A 14,630-nucleotide genomic window follows, 5' to 3' on the forward strand; every position below is an offset into this window, starting at 1 on the left:
AATTAACGTTGTTAAGATGAATATCCTTCTTACAGGGGTGGGGTTTGATTTGTCTTCAATTTTGTTTGGTTAGAAATTGATCTACAGTATTTGTATGGAATGATTACAATAAAAATTAATTAAAAAAAAAAAAAAGAAACACCACATTTAAGAGGAGCAGTAGATGAAGAAGAGGAATTAAAAGTCACTGAAAAGTGACTACCAGTTAGATATGACTATAAATTATTATAAAAATAAATAGAATAAAAAACAGGAGAGGGAATCCACTTCTTGAATTTAAATGCTTATTCTAAAATGTTATTGATTTTTTCCTGCCAGGTTTTGAAAAAGTTTTGTACAGATCCTCTAAGTGAGAATTTTATTTTTTCCAATTTCAGATAATATATACCATCAGTTACCCACTGACTTAACAGAGGTGGGCTAGGATTCTTCCTATTTGAGCGAGACAAGTCTACGTGTTAATAGTGAAGTAAAGGCAATCACAGTTTGTTTGTCCTTCTCCACTCTAAGCCCATCTGCAAGTACACTTAAAAGTTAACAAGTCCTAGAAAATCCATATTACTAACCAAAGGTTGTAAACTGGATATGGATGCAGGGCGCTGGGCGCACGGCGCATCGAGGCGCACGCGCACTGCCGCACTGCTACAAGCCCGCCCATAGCCAACGACACAGCCACAGAAAACACAGAAACGAGTAGGTTGTAAACCGGAAGTCACGCGCACTGCAACGAACCCGCCACCTGTAAACTAGACTTGCTGTAATCCACTGTGCCAGTAATGTAGATCACATAACGGTCATTCAGTTTGGCGCCCGCCCCAGAGTCCAGAGTCAAACGCAGCGGCGTCCCAAAACGCAGTGGCGCCCGCCCCAGAGTCAAACGCGGCGACTGCTCAAAACGCAGCGGCTTCCCAGAGTCAGTACGTGGCGCCCAAACAACACAACCTGTGAGCTACAGCTGCTCTAATCCACTGTACCTGTAAACTGAATTTGCTGTGCTCCACTCTGCCAGCAGTCGGTGTCAGCAAAGGCAATGGAATCACGTCTCCACAAAACGGGACTGCTTTACTACAGATATGCTTATGTAATTAAATGACATTTCCCCAGACGCACCCACCCTCCATGATATGTCATCCATCCAGATATCGGATGGAACAGAAACTGATTGCCATTCTTGGATTTCCAATTCGCTAGTGAGTCGCGGGCTTACTTATACTGCAATGTTCCACTAGAGGAGGGTGACCATAAACCTCTGGCTTGTGAACAAAAATGAAGATTTATTAACAAAATATTCAAATGTGCAATCGGAAGCAAACCGGTCCCAGTGCTCAATCCTGAGACAAATCTCAGAAGAATCCAATAAACAAGAAGAGCGATTTTCACTCCAGTACTAACTTGGTGGTTCACTGCAGGGGCTTCTTCTATTTCTTCCAGACTTATAAAGCCAGAAAGAGGACCCGACAACAGTGACAGTGTAGCGGTCAGGAACTGCTAAGATTCACACCGTCAAAGGTGACGGTGATTTATTTATTTTAATAGAGGAGACCCCAGGAACGTCCCCAGCCTTGGATCGACCCACACACACTCACAACAGAGACCAATAATGCACACTGGGAAGGGTAAACAATTAAGAATATAATGATATAAAATTAATTAAATGAAAACAGTAATACCTCCCCTGACCCCTTCGGCGATATTACATTTAATATATACACACGAACACCACACAGCAAAGTCCATGTAAACCAAACCAGATGAAAAATGAGAGGTGACGAAATTAAGTCCAGCGATCTGTAGGTTGAAAGGGTGAAGGAAAATACAGTCCTACCGGTAGTTTCTGAAAGGATGAAGTCGGATGGATTGTTCAGGAGTGCTCCTTTTCTTCCGGGAAAGCAAATGAAATCCAAACGCAGTCCTCAGAACACCGGTAGACAGACGAACCAGACCCCAACAAACGAATACAGTCCAGGACACAATGATTAAATATGGCTCAGATAAACAGTAGGCAGAACGACAGAAATGTAACACACCACGTACAACAACAAAACAACTTTTCTCCCACCTTTTGCCCTCTGCCCTCCTTTTAACCTCCTTTGACCACCTTTGACCCCAGAAAGGACTGCTGGGAGATGCAGTTCTTATTTAGTAGCACTGCTACAACAGCAGGGTGGTCCTTCCTATTGGGATTCCACCTGCAAAATACAAGGAGCAGAACAACATTTAGAGAAGGTGTACATAAACATTAAATCATTAATAAACATATCAGATATTACAACAAAATAAGAAAAATAACAAAACCAAACGCAGATAGACATATAGCAACAGTAAAATGTGAAGATTTCCAAAGGGGTCAATAGGGACTGTACAGCACTGGGTGACACAGCAGTCAAAGCAGCGACCTCTGAAGTTCCAGTCCTAGAAATTTGATTCTGTTCATCTGGACAAAGTTTTTAAGTGGGAGAAATATTTCGAGACTTATCCAAGTCTCTTCCTCAGTCTCAATTGACTGCAGGTTTCCCCAACCTTATAAACAGTACCTTTGCTTAATCACAGAGACTAGCACCATTGACAAAGGGCCAGTTGATCAGTTGATATGCAAATTGTCCACTGATTAGTAGACGTGTGAACCATTCATAGAGGGTTGAGGAATGGCTGCAATCACAGCATTGTAAGATGGCGACTTTCCCTACCTGGATTATTGAGCATGCATCGAGACAAGTTCCAGTTCCTTAGCCACTGGGACCCTCTGCCAGCCCATTGTTCACATTGTCGTCTTTTGAGTGCCACCGCTCAAGAGGTCACACACTTTAATGCCGCTGCTCCTGTTGCACTGATGTCACTCTCTTCTCTTCTTTTCTAGCAATTTGCCAAAGACACCATCAATGAAGAGGTAGTAGAGCTGCTACAGCCATACTTCGAAATGACCGACTATAACATCGAAACTGCCAAAAGAGTGTGTGGAAATGTCGCCGGTCTTTGTTCTTGGACAAAATCCATGGCTGTCTTTTTTTCCATTAATAAGGAGGTCCTACCACTAAAGGTATTATGCATTTCTTTATTGATTTTTCTCTTTGATTTATTTCTATGTGTAACAAAAAAAAAAAAAATAGGTTAGACGTGAAAAGTTTTGAGGTCCAACAAAGCTTTGAAAAAGTGGAGATCAGTAATATAGGCATGTGGAGTGTCGTTTCATACCACTGCGCCACCGTGCCGCCGAGCTGACATCTGGCTACTGATATTAGTTAAAACACAGTAACCCATTAATTCTGTACAAATAAGTAAGAACTTGGAAAGGAATTGATTTATTGTATAACTAGAATACAAATTGGACATAATGAGTGAGAAGATCAGGGGCTTGCCGTGATTGTGTGTAATTATGACTGAAAAATCAGCTGTTGGGCGCCAGAGATCAGGGGGTTCCCTCCCGGTGGTCCAGTTTCTTCTCACTGTCCGAATGGCATTTTAAGTTAGCCCTAGTGTGTGTTTGGTGTGTGTCACCCTATGATGGGCTGTCACCCTCTCCAGGGTTTGTTCCTGCCTTGTGCTCTATGCTATGCCACAGGGACCCCAATCTGGATTAAGTGGGGCTAGAAACTGACATGACACCCAGAATCAATGGATAAAGGAAAACAAGTAGCCACGCAGCGTGATATAAACTGTCAACTTCTTGTTTACTCCAAAGGCAAATTTGGTGGTGCAGCAAAACCGACTGACCATTGCCGATGCAGATCTTTTTAAAGCCCAAGCGGAGCTCGACGCCAAGCAAGCGGAGCTGGACGTGGTGCAGGCGGAGTACGAGAAGGCCTTGATGGAAAAGCAGGTCAGTATTTGACATCTGAGGATTTCCTTCATGTGGATATTTAGCTTTTAGATTTTTAATTTCACAACCCTGTTTATTTATGTGCTTTCTCTGTGTCCCCCATATAGTAACATGCATGTTTAACAGCTGGTCTTTTATTTATGTCACTTTTTTCACAACTGACATTAATAATAATAATAATTCTTTGCATTTATATAGCGCTGTTCTCACATTGAGTTTTTAACACATATGCTTTTTCGAGGTCTGTCCTTAAATTAGCATTAACAACAATTTATTTCTTGTAGAACCCAAAATCACACAAGGAATACCTCAATGGGCTTTAACAGGGCACCAACTGGCCTTGATTCCCTAAAAAGAACCCCATCTTCACCCAAAAAATCCTTGAAGTAAAAAAATAAATAAATATATAAATATATATTATTACTCAGTGAAATAACAGAACAGCAAAAAGAGATGGAATATATGGACATAGGTGATATGACAGAAGTATGTAGATATTGTTCGGCTTTAAAGTTTAAGTCAGAGACTTGTAGATTGTCTAATTCGTGTTGCCTTCAGGGAAAAGTCGTGTTTCTTCCCAATGAAGAGGCGTATCCACGAGAATTAAAAGATTTGTTGTTTGGTGAAAATAAAATCCCGTAAGAGAAAATTTCAGGAGCTGTGAGGTAAGAACTTATGCAAAGAGATTTGAAAAAGTCCTGCCCACATCTAACACATTTACAACCACGCACACGATTCAATCATCTCTCATTTGTGTGATTGCTACTGTCAGATACAGTTTGTGTGGAGAGAAAGAAATGAAATTCACTCACGGGCAGTTATACGTTGAGTTGTCACAATGTAATTCCAAACACGGAATCAACATTCAATGCGATATTGACGAAAAGGTAAAAGTGAAACGAGATCGAATATATGGACATAGGTGATGTGACAGAAGTATGGGGATATTGTATTGGCTTTAAAGTTTAAGTCGGAGATTTGTAGATCGTCTAATTCGTGTTGCCATCAGGGAAAAGTAGTGTTTCCTCCCAATGAAGAGGTGTATCCGCGAGAATTAAAAGATTTGCTATTTGGTGAAAGTGAAATCCACAAACACTACAGGCAAAATATCCGAATCTACAATAATCTGTTCGCATTCACATCATTCATTGCTCAAAACGTAGATTTACACAATTCAGGACCATACGCTATGAGAATCTATGGTCGCGCAACAATTAAAGCTACGACAAGTTTAATTTAGAAAAAACCACAGTTCGGTTAGGTTTATATTTATGATCACGGAGAAACGATGTAACAGAGAATCGAAAGAGTTAAACGATCGGACATATTAGAAATTCTACAGCCAATAATGGCTACAAATCCATACGTCCAAAAGTACCGCACTTTACACGAAATTTATCTGCAAAACACGGACAAAGAAATTTTCTTGGATTTCTATATTAATTCGTAAGATCCATCCATCCATCCATTTTCCAACCCGCTGAATCCGAACACAGGGTCATGGGGGTCTGCTGGAGCCAATCCCAGCCAACACAGGGCACAAGGCAGGAACCAATCCTGGGCAGGGTGCCAACCCACCGCAGGACACACACAAACACACCCACACACCAAGCACACACTAGGGCCAATTTAGAATCGCCAATCCACCTAACCTGCATGTCTTTGGACTGTGTGAGGAAACCCATGCAGACAAGGGGAGAACATGCAAACTCCACGCAGGGAGGACCCGGGAAGCAAACCCAGGTCCCCAGGTCTCCCAACTGCGAGGCAGCAGCACTACCCACTGCGCCACCGTGCCGCCGTAAGATCCATCCATCCATCCATTTTCCAACCCACTGAATCCGAACACAGGGTCACGGGGGTCTGTTGGAGCCAATCCCAGCCAACACAGGGCACAAGGCAGGAACCAATCCCGGGCAGGGTGCCAACCCACCGCAGGACACACACAAACACACCCACACACCAAGCACACACTAGGGCCAATTTAGAATCGCCAATCCACCTAACCTGCATGTCTTTGGACTGTGGGAGGAAACCCACGCAGACACGGGGAGAACATGCAAACTCCACGCAGGGAGGACCCGGGAAGCAAACCCAGGTCCCCAGGTCTCCCAACTGCGAGGCAGCAGCGCCATCGTGCCGCCGTAAGATCCATCCATCCATCCAATTTTCCAACCCGCTAAATCCGAACACAGGGTCACAGGGGTCTGCTGATGCCAATCCCAGCCAACACAGGGCACAAGGCAGGAACCAATCCAGGGCAGGGTGCCAACCCACCACAGATCCGTAAGATCACACTTGCATATATAATAAACCAACATATGACGAATTGTCGGTGATGATAGTTTCGAAAGACGGAGATATCAAAGACAGAGTTGATATTCGTGTTTATCCAAAAGCACAGCACAAATCGTCGCATGCAGAGATCTGGGAAATGACGAGCGCGTAAGGCCTGCATGGGGGTTGGTGTGCGAAGCGAGCAGGGGGCAGAGCCCCCTAGTTCTAAACAAAATAATCGGACAGTGGTATTGAGCCTAAGTGTCTGTAGGTGTCGGAGTTTGCATTGTTTAAAAAACAATGCTATGTGACCGTCTCAATAGTAGAGCTGCCCCCTGCTTGTATATGGACCAAAAACACATTTGCATTTACGCTGGTGTTAAAGGTGGTCACTGCCCGTTTCTGAGTACCTCTGAATGTGAACGGTGTGATCTGATCACCTGGTCAAGTGCTCCTCGATTACAATTGGATCACTGAATCCACCTGCTAATTCGAGCGTTGAAGGACCCCCTCATTTCTTTAACCTTACAGCATCTCGTCTCTGCTTTATCTCGACTTTACCTCTTGATATTTACCACCATGGAGACAGCTTGCTGTCGTACTCTGCTTGATGAAAATGTTCTTGTTTGAGGCGCTTTCGTGGTGGTGACCTCGGATGCACGTTTAATAACGTTTCTCTCATACCGCAGACCCTCCTGGAGGACGCCGAGCGCTGCCGGCACAAGATGCAGACGGCGTCCAGTTTGATCAGTGGGCTTGCTGGGGAGAAAGAACGCTGGACGGAACAGAGAAAGGAGTTTGCCGCGCAGACCAAGAGGCTTGTTGGTATGTTCATTTCATTAAAAGTGATGTGTTTATTTATTTATTTTTTTAGGAAATTGAATGTTAATGATTTTGTCTTGTGAGGGAATCACTGATGTGTGCAAATAAGAATGAGAATGTAATGAGACAGATGATAATTGCACTGGTAATAAGTTAAAAAGACATCACCTTATTTGATTATTACTGTAAGTCTCCGATTATCCGAAGTCATGCTGTGTGACAGTTGTCCAAGTCAGTGGCGTCACCCAGTGCCAACAGAGTGTAACTGAAGACCGTAGTACCTGTGAGGTCAGTCACGTAACATCCCAACATCTTAACGACGGCCACAATGTAATCACAAAAACAGCAATTGCATGCCCAGTTACACTCGGGTTAAGATTAGGGTTGTGTGAGGGTTACCTGACTCGAGAGGCAGTTCATGACTGATGTCATGTAGGTATTACAGTCTGCAATTCGTCATCGATCTTTTAACGGGCATTGGACGAGGCTGCCCTTGGAGCCAGTATGCTACTGCAGGGGTAGGCAACGTCGGTCCTGGAGTGCCACAGTATGTGCAGGTTTTTGTTCCAACCCAGTTCCTTAACGAGAACTCAATTATTGCTGATGAAGCACATATTGCTTAAGTGACATTTTAATGCTTCATTTTAGTGGTCTCGCTTGTTAAGGTTCTCCAACCTTAATTGCTTATTTCAATCTTAAACTGCTGCATTCAGTGTTTTAATTGCTCCTTATTAGCAATAAGATGTAAAACAGGGGTAGGCAATGTCGGTCCTGGTGAGCCGCAGTGGCTACAGGTTTTCATTCAACCCAATTGCTTAATTAGAAACCAATCATTGCCAATCTCTGACCTTATTTAATTTTATGGCTTGTTAGTCTGTGCAATGTAAGGCTTTTATATCGTAGATTTTTTTCCTTTCCAAGGATATCATCCAAATGATTTGAAGCCTAAAACAGATCATTTTCAGTCTGTCACATTTTTCTATTAAGTGTTTTATTAAATCAAACCGTGCATGATGAACACACACAGATGTAATTGGAAAAAAGCTAGCTGGAGAACTGCTGGCTGCTTTGTCTTTTACATCTTATTGCTAATAAGGAGCAATTAAAACACTGAATGCAGCAGTTTAAGATTGAAATAAGCAATTAAGGTTGGAGAACCTTAACAAGCGAGACCACTAAAATGAAGCATTAAAATGTCACTTAAGCAATATGTGCTTCATCAGCAATAATTGAGTTCTCGTTAAGGAACTGGGTTGGAACAAAAACCTGCACATACTGTGGCACTCCAGGACCGACGTTGCCTACCCCTGTGCTACTGTATGGACGTCCCACACGATTTGCTTCCAGCTGGCTTGATCTTGTGCTGTCACCTTGGCCTCTGTTAGACTGAGTTGATGTCATTTGAGAGTGGTCCTCAACTTGATGTACCCAAATTTTCTTAGACGCATTTCATTGTACCTTCCAGGTTGTTGGGCAGTTTCACCCTAGCAGTCGGTAAGGGAGTCGGTTTTCGCACACATGGCCAAACCAGCATAGTCGTCTTTTCCGAATTTCCTTATCTGTTCTGGTTTGTTGGAGGGATCTGATCCTTATCGTTTCATTTCGTAGGTGGTCTTTGAGCGAGATTCCGAGAATTTTTCTCAAGCATTGCATGAGGAATGTTTGTAGCCTGTTGAGGTCTTGACTGCAAAAGCGTTCAGGTTTCTGAGCCCTAAAGGAGGACTGGGATGATGAGTCGCATCTTCGTCTCGATTGTTATACTGTTTTTTACGCCAAAGGTAGCAGTTTAGTGAACCAAATGCAGCAGCGTCTGGGCTGAACAGCTGAGAGCCTCGGAGGTAGCAGCTATTTTCTTCTCCTGTATGACTGACCCGCGATATTTGAACTGTGCCCCTTGCTCAAGCTCAACACCATTAAGGTAGACTGCAGCTTGTGACCCGCTGGATAACGTTGCTTTAATTTTTCGACGTTGATTTTCAGCCCATATGGTAGCGTCACATTTGTGACTATTTGCAGGGTATCTGTAGCTTTGGTGTCACTGTATGCAAAACATTGAGACCCACCTACACAGTGTGGTAACTATGGTCGGATTAAGACCCCCCTACAGGGCCCTGGGTGACTTGATGAATAGAACTCCTTAACAGTTCCCGTTTAATGCAGTGTGGTAATTCCTACAGTTTATGGTATGTGGACACGCAAATCGCTTTTCCTTGATTGTCATCCTTACTGATTTTAATCCATACTGTACACACCTGATCATATCATCAACCCGGGGTGGGGTGGGGGGGTCCCTCTTGATGATTTCATATGGCTCTGAGGCTAAGGATTGGCACTGGTATCCCGAAGGTTGCCGGATCGAATCCCCGTCACTGCCAAAAGAGATGCTACTATGCTGGGCCCTTGAGCAAGACCCTTAACCTTCAATTGCTCCAGGGGTGCTGTGCAATGGCTGACCCTGCGCTCTGACCCCAAGGGTTATGTGAAAAGATGCATTTCACTGCGTGTTGTCCTGTATAACTATGTATGTGACAAATAAATAAAGAATTATATTGCCGACACTCAATCTTTTCATCGAGCTTGGGCCTGCAGACCTTCGATCAGCACATTGGTGATTTGTAATCTCCCAGTAATGGTATCACCCGGTGTAGCCCGCTCCCCAGTAGTAAAACCACTGATCCAAGTTCATGCTCCACTTCACATCTTTGGGTTTATATTAGTGGGGGACCCACACCAGGTGGTATAACATTTTAGGAGTCATTGGTAGGGCATGAGACAAAATTTCATTGCTTCGAATTTCACAATACAAAATATTGCCAGTCCAAAGCATGGCATTGTCTCGTGTATTGTATGGCATTACCACATGACTGAAGTAAAGCACAAAGACAAACAAAAACATCTTTCATCAAAAGCAGGGAATCTAAAACTAGAGCTGACGTAAACCTGCCAGACTGACTGCACTTTCATAAGACTGTTACTCACCCCCTGCATTATGATGTGAAAGTGAAAGTTGGCGGGCGGCAGGCAACATGGTGTGGAAAGCAGCCCGGGCACAGGCAGGCAGACACCAAATGGTTCAGTCACCAACACACGTTTATTCATACTTACTATATTACAAGTGCGCACACAAGCCGGTGCCCCTACACCAATCACCCTCAAGTCCAGGCATCTTCAATGCCTCTCTCTCTTCTGACCGCCTCCACTCCTCTCCACCGAGCTCCGTCTTCTTTCACCCGACTCCAGCTCTCGAATGGATTGAGGCGGCTCCTTTTATGCTCACCTGGATATGCTCCAGGTGCCTCCCGATGAACTTCCGCTGGAACTTCCTGGTGCGACGGAAGTGCCGGCTGAGCACCCAGAAGCACTCCGGGTGTCCCTGGTATATCTTCCGTCAGCACCTCCGGATGTGGCGGAAGTGCTGACATCCAGGGCTCCTCAGGCATTCGGGCGCCACCTGGCGGTGACCACGGACCCCTATAGGGTTTAGCTTCCATGCTCTGTTCCCGTGCTCCCCATACCAACCAGGGAGGCTGCCCCCTTGTGGTCCGGAGGAGGCGTAATCCCTCTTCCGGTCCTTCCAGGCGTGTTCACCCCCAGCCGCTCGCCACAACAGATATAACCTTTCAAGAAGATGGTCTGGAACTGCAGGTTTTATACACCGACTTAATTTAATGAGGCACGTCCTCGGACGAGGGATGGCAAATCACAACATTGTTTCACGAATGCACCACTGTATCCTCAAGTGAACTTTATTGGAAATAACAAAGCACAAACGTGTCGTATGGGATGATGAGTTCTCACGACACACTCAGACACGACTGAAGCCATGCGCTGTAGTTACTGTCACGAGCTGCGGATGTAAGAACAAGTGCTTGAAACATCGATACGCCCTTCACCGATATGGATTCAGAAATAAGGGTAGATTACAGCAATTAAAACTGCAGTGGGCTTTGCGTTGATCTCAACTGCAGTCCTCTAGCATGGTGGATGGACAGAGCAGCCACATTTTCAGGGGTTGTTTTTCTGGACAAATCACGTAATAGCGCTGCCACACAGGTGGCGCAGTGGTAGTGCTGCTGCTTTGCAGTAAGGAGACTGTGGAAGATTGTGGGTTCGCTTCCCAGTTCCTCCCTGTGTGGATAGCGCTTTGAGCACTGAGAAAAGTGCTACATAAATGTGATGAATTATTATTATTATTATTAAATAAAAGTAATATGTTTTTCTGTTATCGATTGGATTTTGGGGGGGACTGTACTTACAGACTGAGATTGACAGCAGTGCCCCAGAGGTGGGACATCCGGTTTCCTTTTTTTATTTTGTTTCCGGGCAGCAATTTGCATAAAGTGCTCTGTTTAAAGGGACAGAGGACAGCCAAGAAGAAGATGGGGGCGAAAATCGAATGAAGCAGATCAGCATCTGCCTGGGCCATCAGACGAAGTTCTGGAGTTCTGGAGCTTCTAAAATCCTGATGGTTAGGTGGAAGTCGGTAATTCTTTTTGACTTGTGAATTGGGCATTCTGCTATTCCCACTGACTCGGGTGAGCTTCTCGAAGACCTTACTGTTCTTTATCATGGTGCAGACTGACAGTATAGCTTTTACCGTGATGATTTTTCGCTGCTAGGAGTCAGAATCCAATAGTACTCTTCAGGGGCTGGAACTGTGGACTTACATGTGAGCTCTGGAAGGGGAACTGGGGGAGCGATTTTCTTACTGTATATATACTAGGGGGCTTTGCCCCCTGCTGGCTTCGCTTGCCAACCCCAGGGCCTGCACTATACGCTAGCCTCGTTGCGATTCTGCCGGTCGCATGTGGGGATGCGGATGTACAATTTAAACAGATTGTTGTTTTCATGGGAATTGTTACGTATGCATAACAGACTTAACTTATTTTTCATTACAACGAGTAATTAACCATATTAAAAAATAGTAAAATGTAATAATTTGAAAGTAAATTATGTTTCATGTTGCGTTAGAGTTATTCATTGCGTTATACGTTTTTGTTCTGTTTGGCTTTGAAATTAACACGTAAATACTTTTTAAACTTACACTTTTAGTGTAAAACTTAAGTAAAAACAATATTTGGAATTAAATGCTTCCTGGTTCCTCCCTGAGTACTTTGAGTACTGAGAAAAGCGCTATATAAATGTAATGAATTATTATTATTATTATTATTATTACATTTTCATCAATATTGCATTAAATTTAGATTCTGTGTTTGGACGTTCATCGTGACAATGTGACGTATAATTGCCCGTGAGTGAATTTTGTTTCTTTCTCTCTATTAAATAAAATGACTTTTTCGAATGTTTGGCTCAATGATTTGTTAATTGTCTTTTCAAAAGATATTCTAATGGAAAACTGTAAATGTTTTAATTTGAATGGCATATCAAGATCTCCCTGTGGTGTCTAATGTTATCCCCTGAAGATGTACTACCTTAGGGTTAGGGTGGTCAGCAGCACAGGAGCGCCACAGGGGACTGTACTTTCTCCGGTCCTGTTCAGCCTATATACATCGGACAACTCGGAATCCTGCCACATGCAAAAGTTCACTGATGACACTGCTATCGTGGGCTACATCAGGAGTGGGCAGGAGGAGGAGTATAGGAACCTAATCAAGAACTTTGTTAAATGGTGTGACTCAAACCACCTACAACTGAGCACCAGCAAAACCAAGGAGCGGGTGGTGGATTTTATGGACCCCGTGATCATCAGAGGTGACTGTGTGCAGAGGGTACAGACCTATAAATACCTGGGAGTGCAGCTGGATGATAAATTGGACTGGACTGCCAATACTGATACTCTGTGCAAGAGAGGACAGAGCCAGCTATACTTCCTTAGAAGGCTGGCGTCCTTCAATATCTGCAATAAGATGCAGCAGATGTTCTACCAGACGGTTGTGGCGAGCGCCCTCTTCTACGCGGTGGTGTGCTGGGGAGGCAGCATTGAGAAGAGGGACACCTCACGCCTGGACAAACTGGTGAGGAAGGCAGGCTCTATTGTAGGCACGGAGCTGGACAGTTTGACATCTGTGGCAGAGCGACGGGCGCTGAGCAGACTCCTGTCAATCATGGAGAATCCTCTGTATCCACTGAACAGGATCATCTCCAGACAGAGGAGCAGCTTCAGCGACAGATTGCTGTCACCGTCCTGCTCCACTGACAGACTGAGGAGATCGTTCGTCCCCCACACTATGTGACTCTTCAATTCCACCCTTCAACACCCAATGCAAATCTTAACATCTTTAACTCTGCCACCTCCAGCTCTGTCTCCTGTGCCACCGTCTCCTGCCCATATAACATAGCTGGTCTCACTGCCGTCCTGTAGACCTTCCCTTTCACTCTTGCTGATACTCGTCTGTCACAAATCACTCCTGACACTCTTCTCCACCCACTCCACCCTGCCTGCACTCTCTTTTTCACGTCTCTTCCACAATTCCCATTACTCTGTACTGTTGATCCCAAGTATTTAAACTCATCCACCTTCACCAACTCTACTCCCTCATCCTCACCATTCCACTGACCTCCCTCTTATTCACACACATGTATTCTATCATGGTGGTCCTACTGACCTTCATTCCTCTCCTCTCTAGAGCAGATCTCCACCTCTCCAGAGTCTTCTCAACCTGCTCCCTACTCTCGCTACAGATCACAATATCTTCTGCAAACATCATAGTCCAAGGGGATGCACAAACCAGTCTGTTTCTTAATGCCAGTCCCAAGCCCGGATAAATGGGGAGGGTTACGTCAGGGAGGGCATCCAATGTAAAATTTTACCAGATGAATATGAAGATAACAATACAGATTTGAATTTATTTTGTAATGCTTTCATTTATGAATGTCCACCAGTAAGTAACCATGAGCATACAATGCATTTCATATCGTGGGAATATTGTATTGTGAAGCCTTAATCACCATATGAACTGTATTGTGAGATAAGTGTCTTGTAATTAGTCAATGGCTTAAACAAATTTGGGAAACCCTGCTCTAACCGTATCTGTCCTGTGATTGGCTGGTAATCCAGTTACTGTTGCCTCTGGGTCAGGCTTTTTTTTTTTTTATCTCTTGACTTTTCGATGTATTCGGCAATGATTAGACAGTCGTGATGGACCTCTGCGCAGTTTCCCTGATTCTCATGCATCGCTGTTGTAAGTAAGCCAAGTCTCCTCTCTGTCGTAGATACAAAATGTGACGTACGGTTCTGTAATTCCAGGGGATGTCTTACTTGCTACTGCCTTCCTTTCATATTCTGGACCCTTCAACCAAGAGTTTCGGAACCTGCTGTTAACGGACTGGCAGAAAGAAATGAAGACACGTAAAATCCCCTTTGGCAGTAACCTGAACCTCACGGAAATGCTGATTGACGCTCCGACTGTCAGCGAATGGAACCTTCAAGGACTACCAAACGATGATCTTTCGATACAAAATGGAATTATCGTCACTAAAGCTGCACGCTTCCCCCTCCTGATTGATCCACAGACGCAGGGCAAAATTTGGATAAAAAACAAAGAAGCTAAAAATGAACTGCAGGTATGTGCCATTCGATTACTCATTTTCTTTTCTTACTTCCTATACTATTTCACTTGTACGCCTTTTGAAATGTCGGATCGACTTTTTGAAATGATATTGTAAGTGGGTCATACGGAGTGTGAACAAGTTCTACGTCTGCCTCCATTTTTTTCCACGAAAAATTCAAAAATCCCCGAAGAAATGACATCAT

General features: G+C 44.1%; 1 protein-coding gene and 1 long non-coding RNA gene across 4 annotated transcripts in view; one reads left to right on the plus strand and one right to left on the minus strand.

Moving 5' to 3' along the window:
• Positions 1 to 14,630, minus strand: part of LOC127530043 (uncharacterized) — a 454,116-nt gene that overhangs the window by 385,021 nt on the left and 54,465 nt on the right. The window contains exon 2 of the long non-coding RNA XR_007936576.1: positions 13,334 to 13,434. This is a non-coding gene — a long non-coding RNA (uncharacterized LOC127530043). The remainder of the gene's footprint in view (positions 1 to 13,333; positions 13,435 to 14,630) is intronic.
• dnah5 (dynein, axonemal, heavy chain 5) overlaps positions 1 to 14,630 on the plus strand; it is a 437,381-nt gene that overhangs the window by 367,101 nt on the left and 55,650 nt on the right. For all 3 annotated transcript variants that reach the window (XM_051935611.1, XM_051935612.1, XM_051935613.1), the window contains exons 60-63: positions 2,858 to 3,037; positions 3,680 to 3,817; positions 6,784 to 6,919; positions 14,124 to 14,440. In XM_051935611.1, the coding sequence (XP_051791571.1) occupies positions 2,858 to 3,037; positions 3,680 to 3,817; positions 6,784 to 6,919; positions 14,124 to 14,440 (771 nt within the window). The remainder of the gene's footprint in view (positions 1 to 2,857; positions 3,038 to 3,679; positions 3,818 to 6,783; positions 6,920 to 14,123; positions 14,441 to 14,630) is intronic.

The sequence above is a fragment of the Erpetoichthys calabaricus genome, chromosome 13 (assembly GCF_900747795.2).
Source record: "Erpetoichthys calabaricus chromosome 13, fErpCal1.3, whole genome shotgun sequence".
Lineage (NCBI taxonomy): Eukaryota > Metazoa > Chordata > Cladistia > Polypteriformes > Polypteridae > Erpetoichthys > Erpetoichthys calabaricus.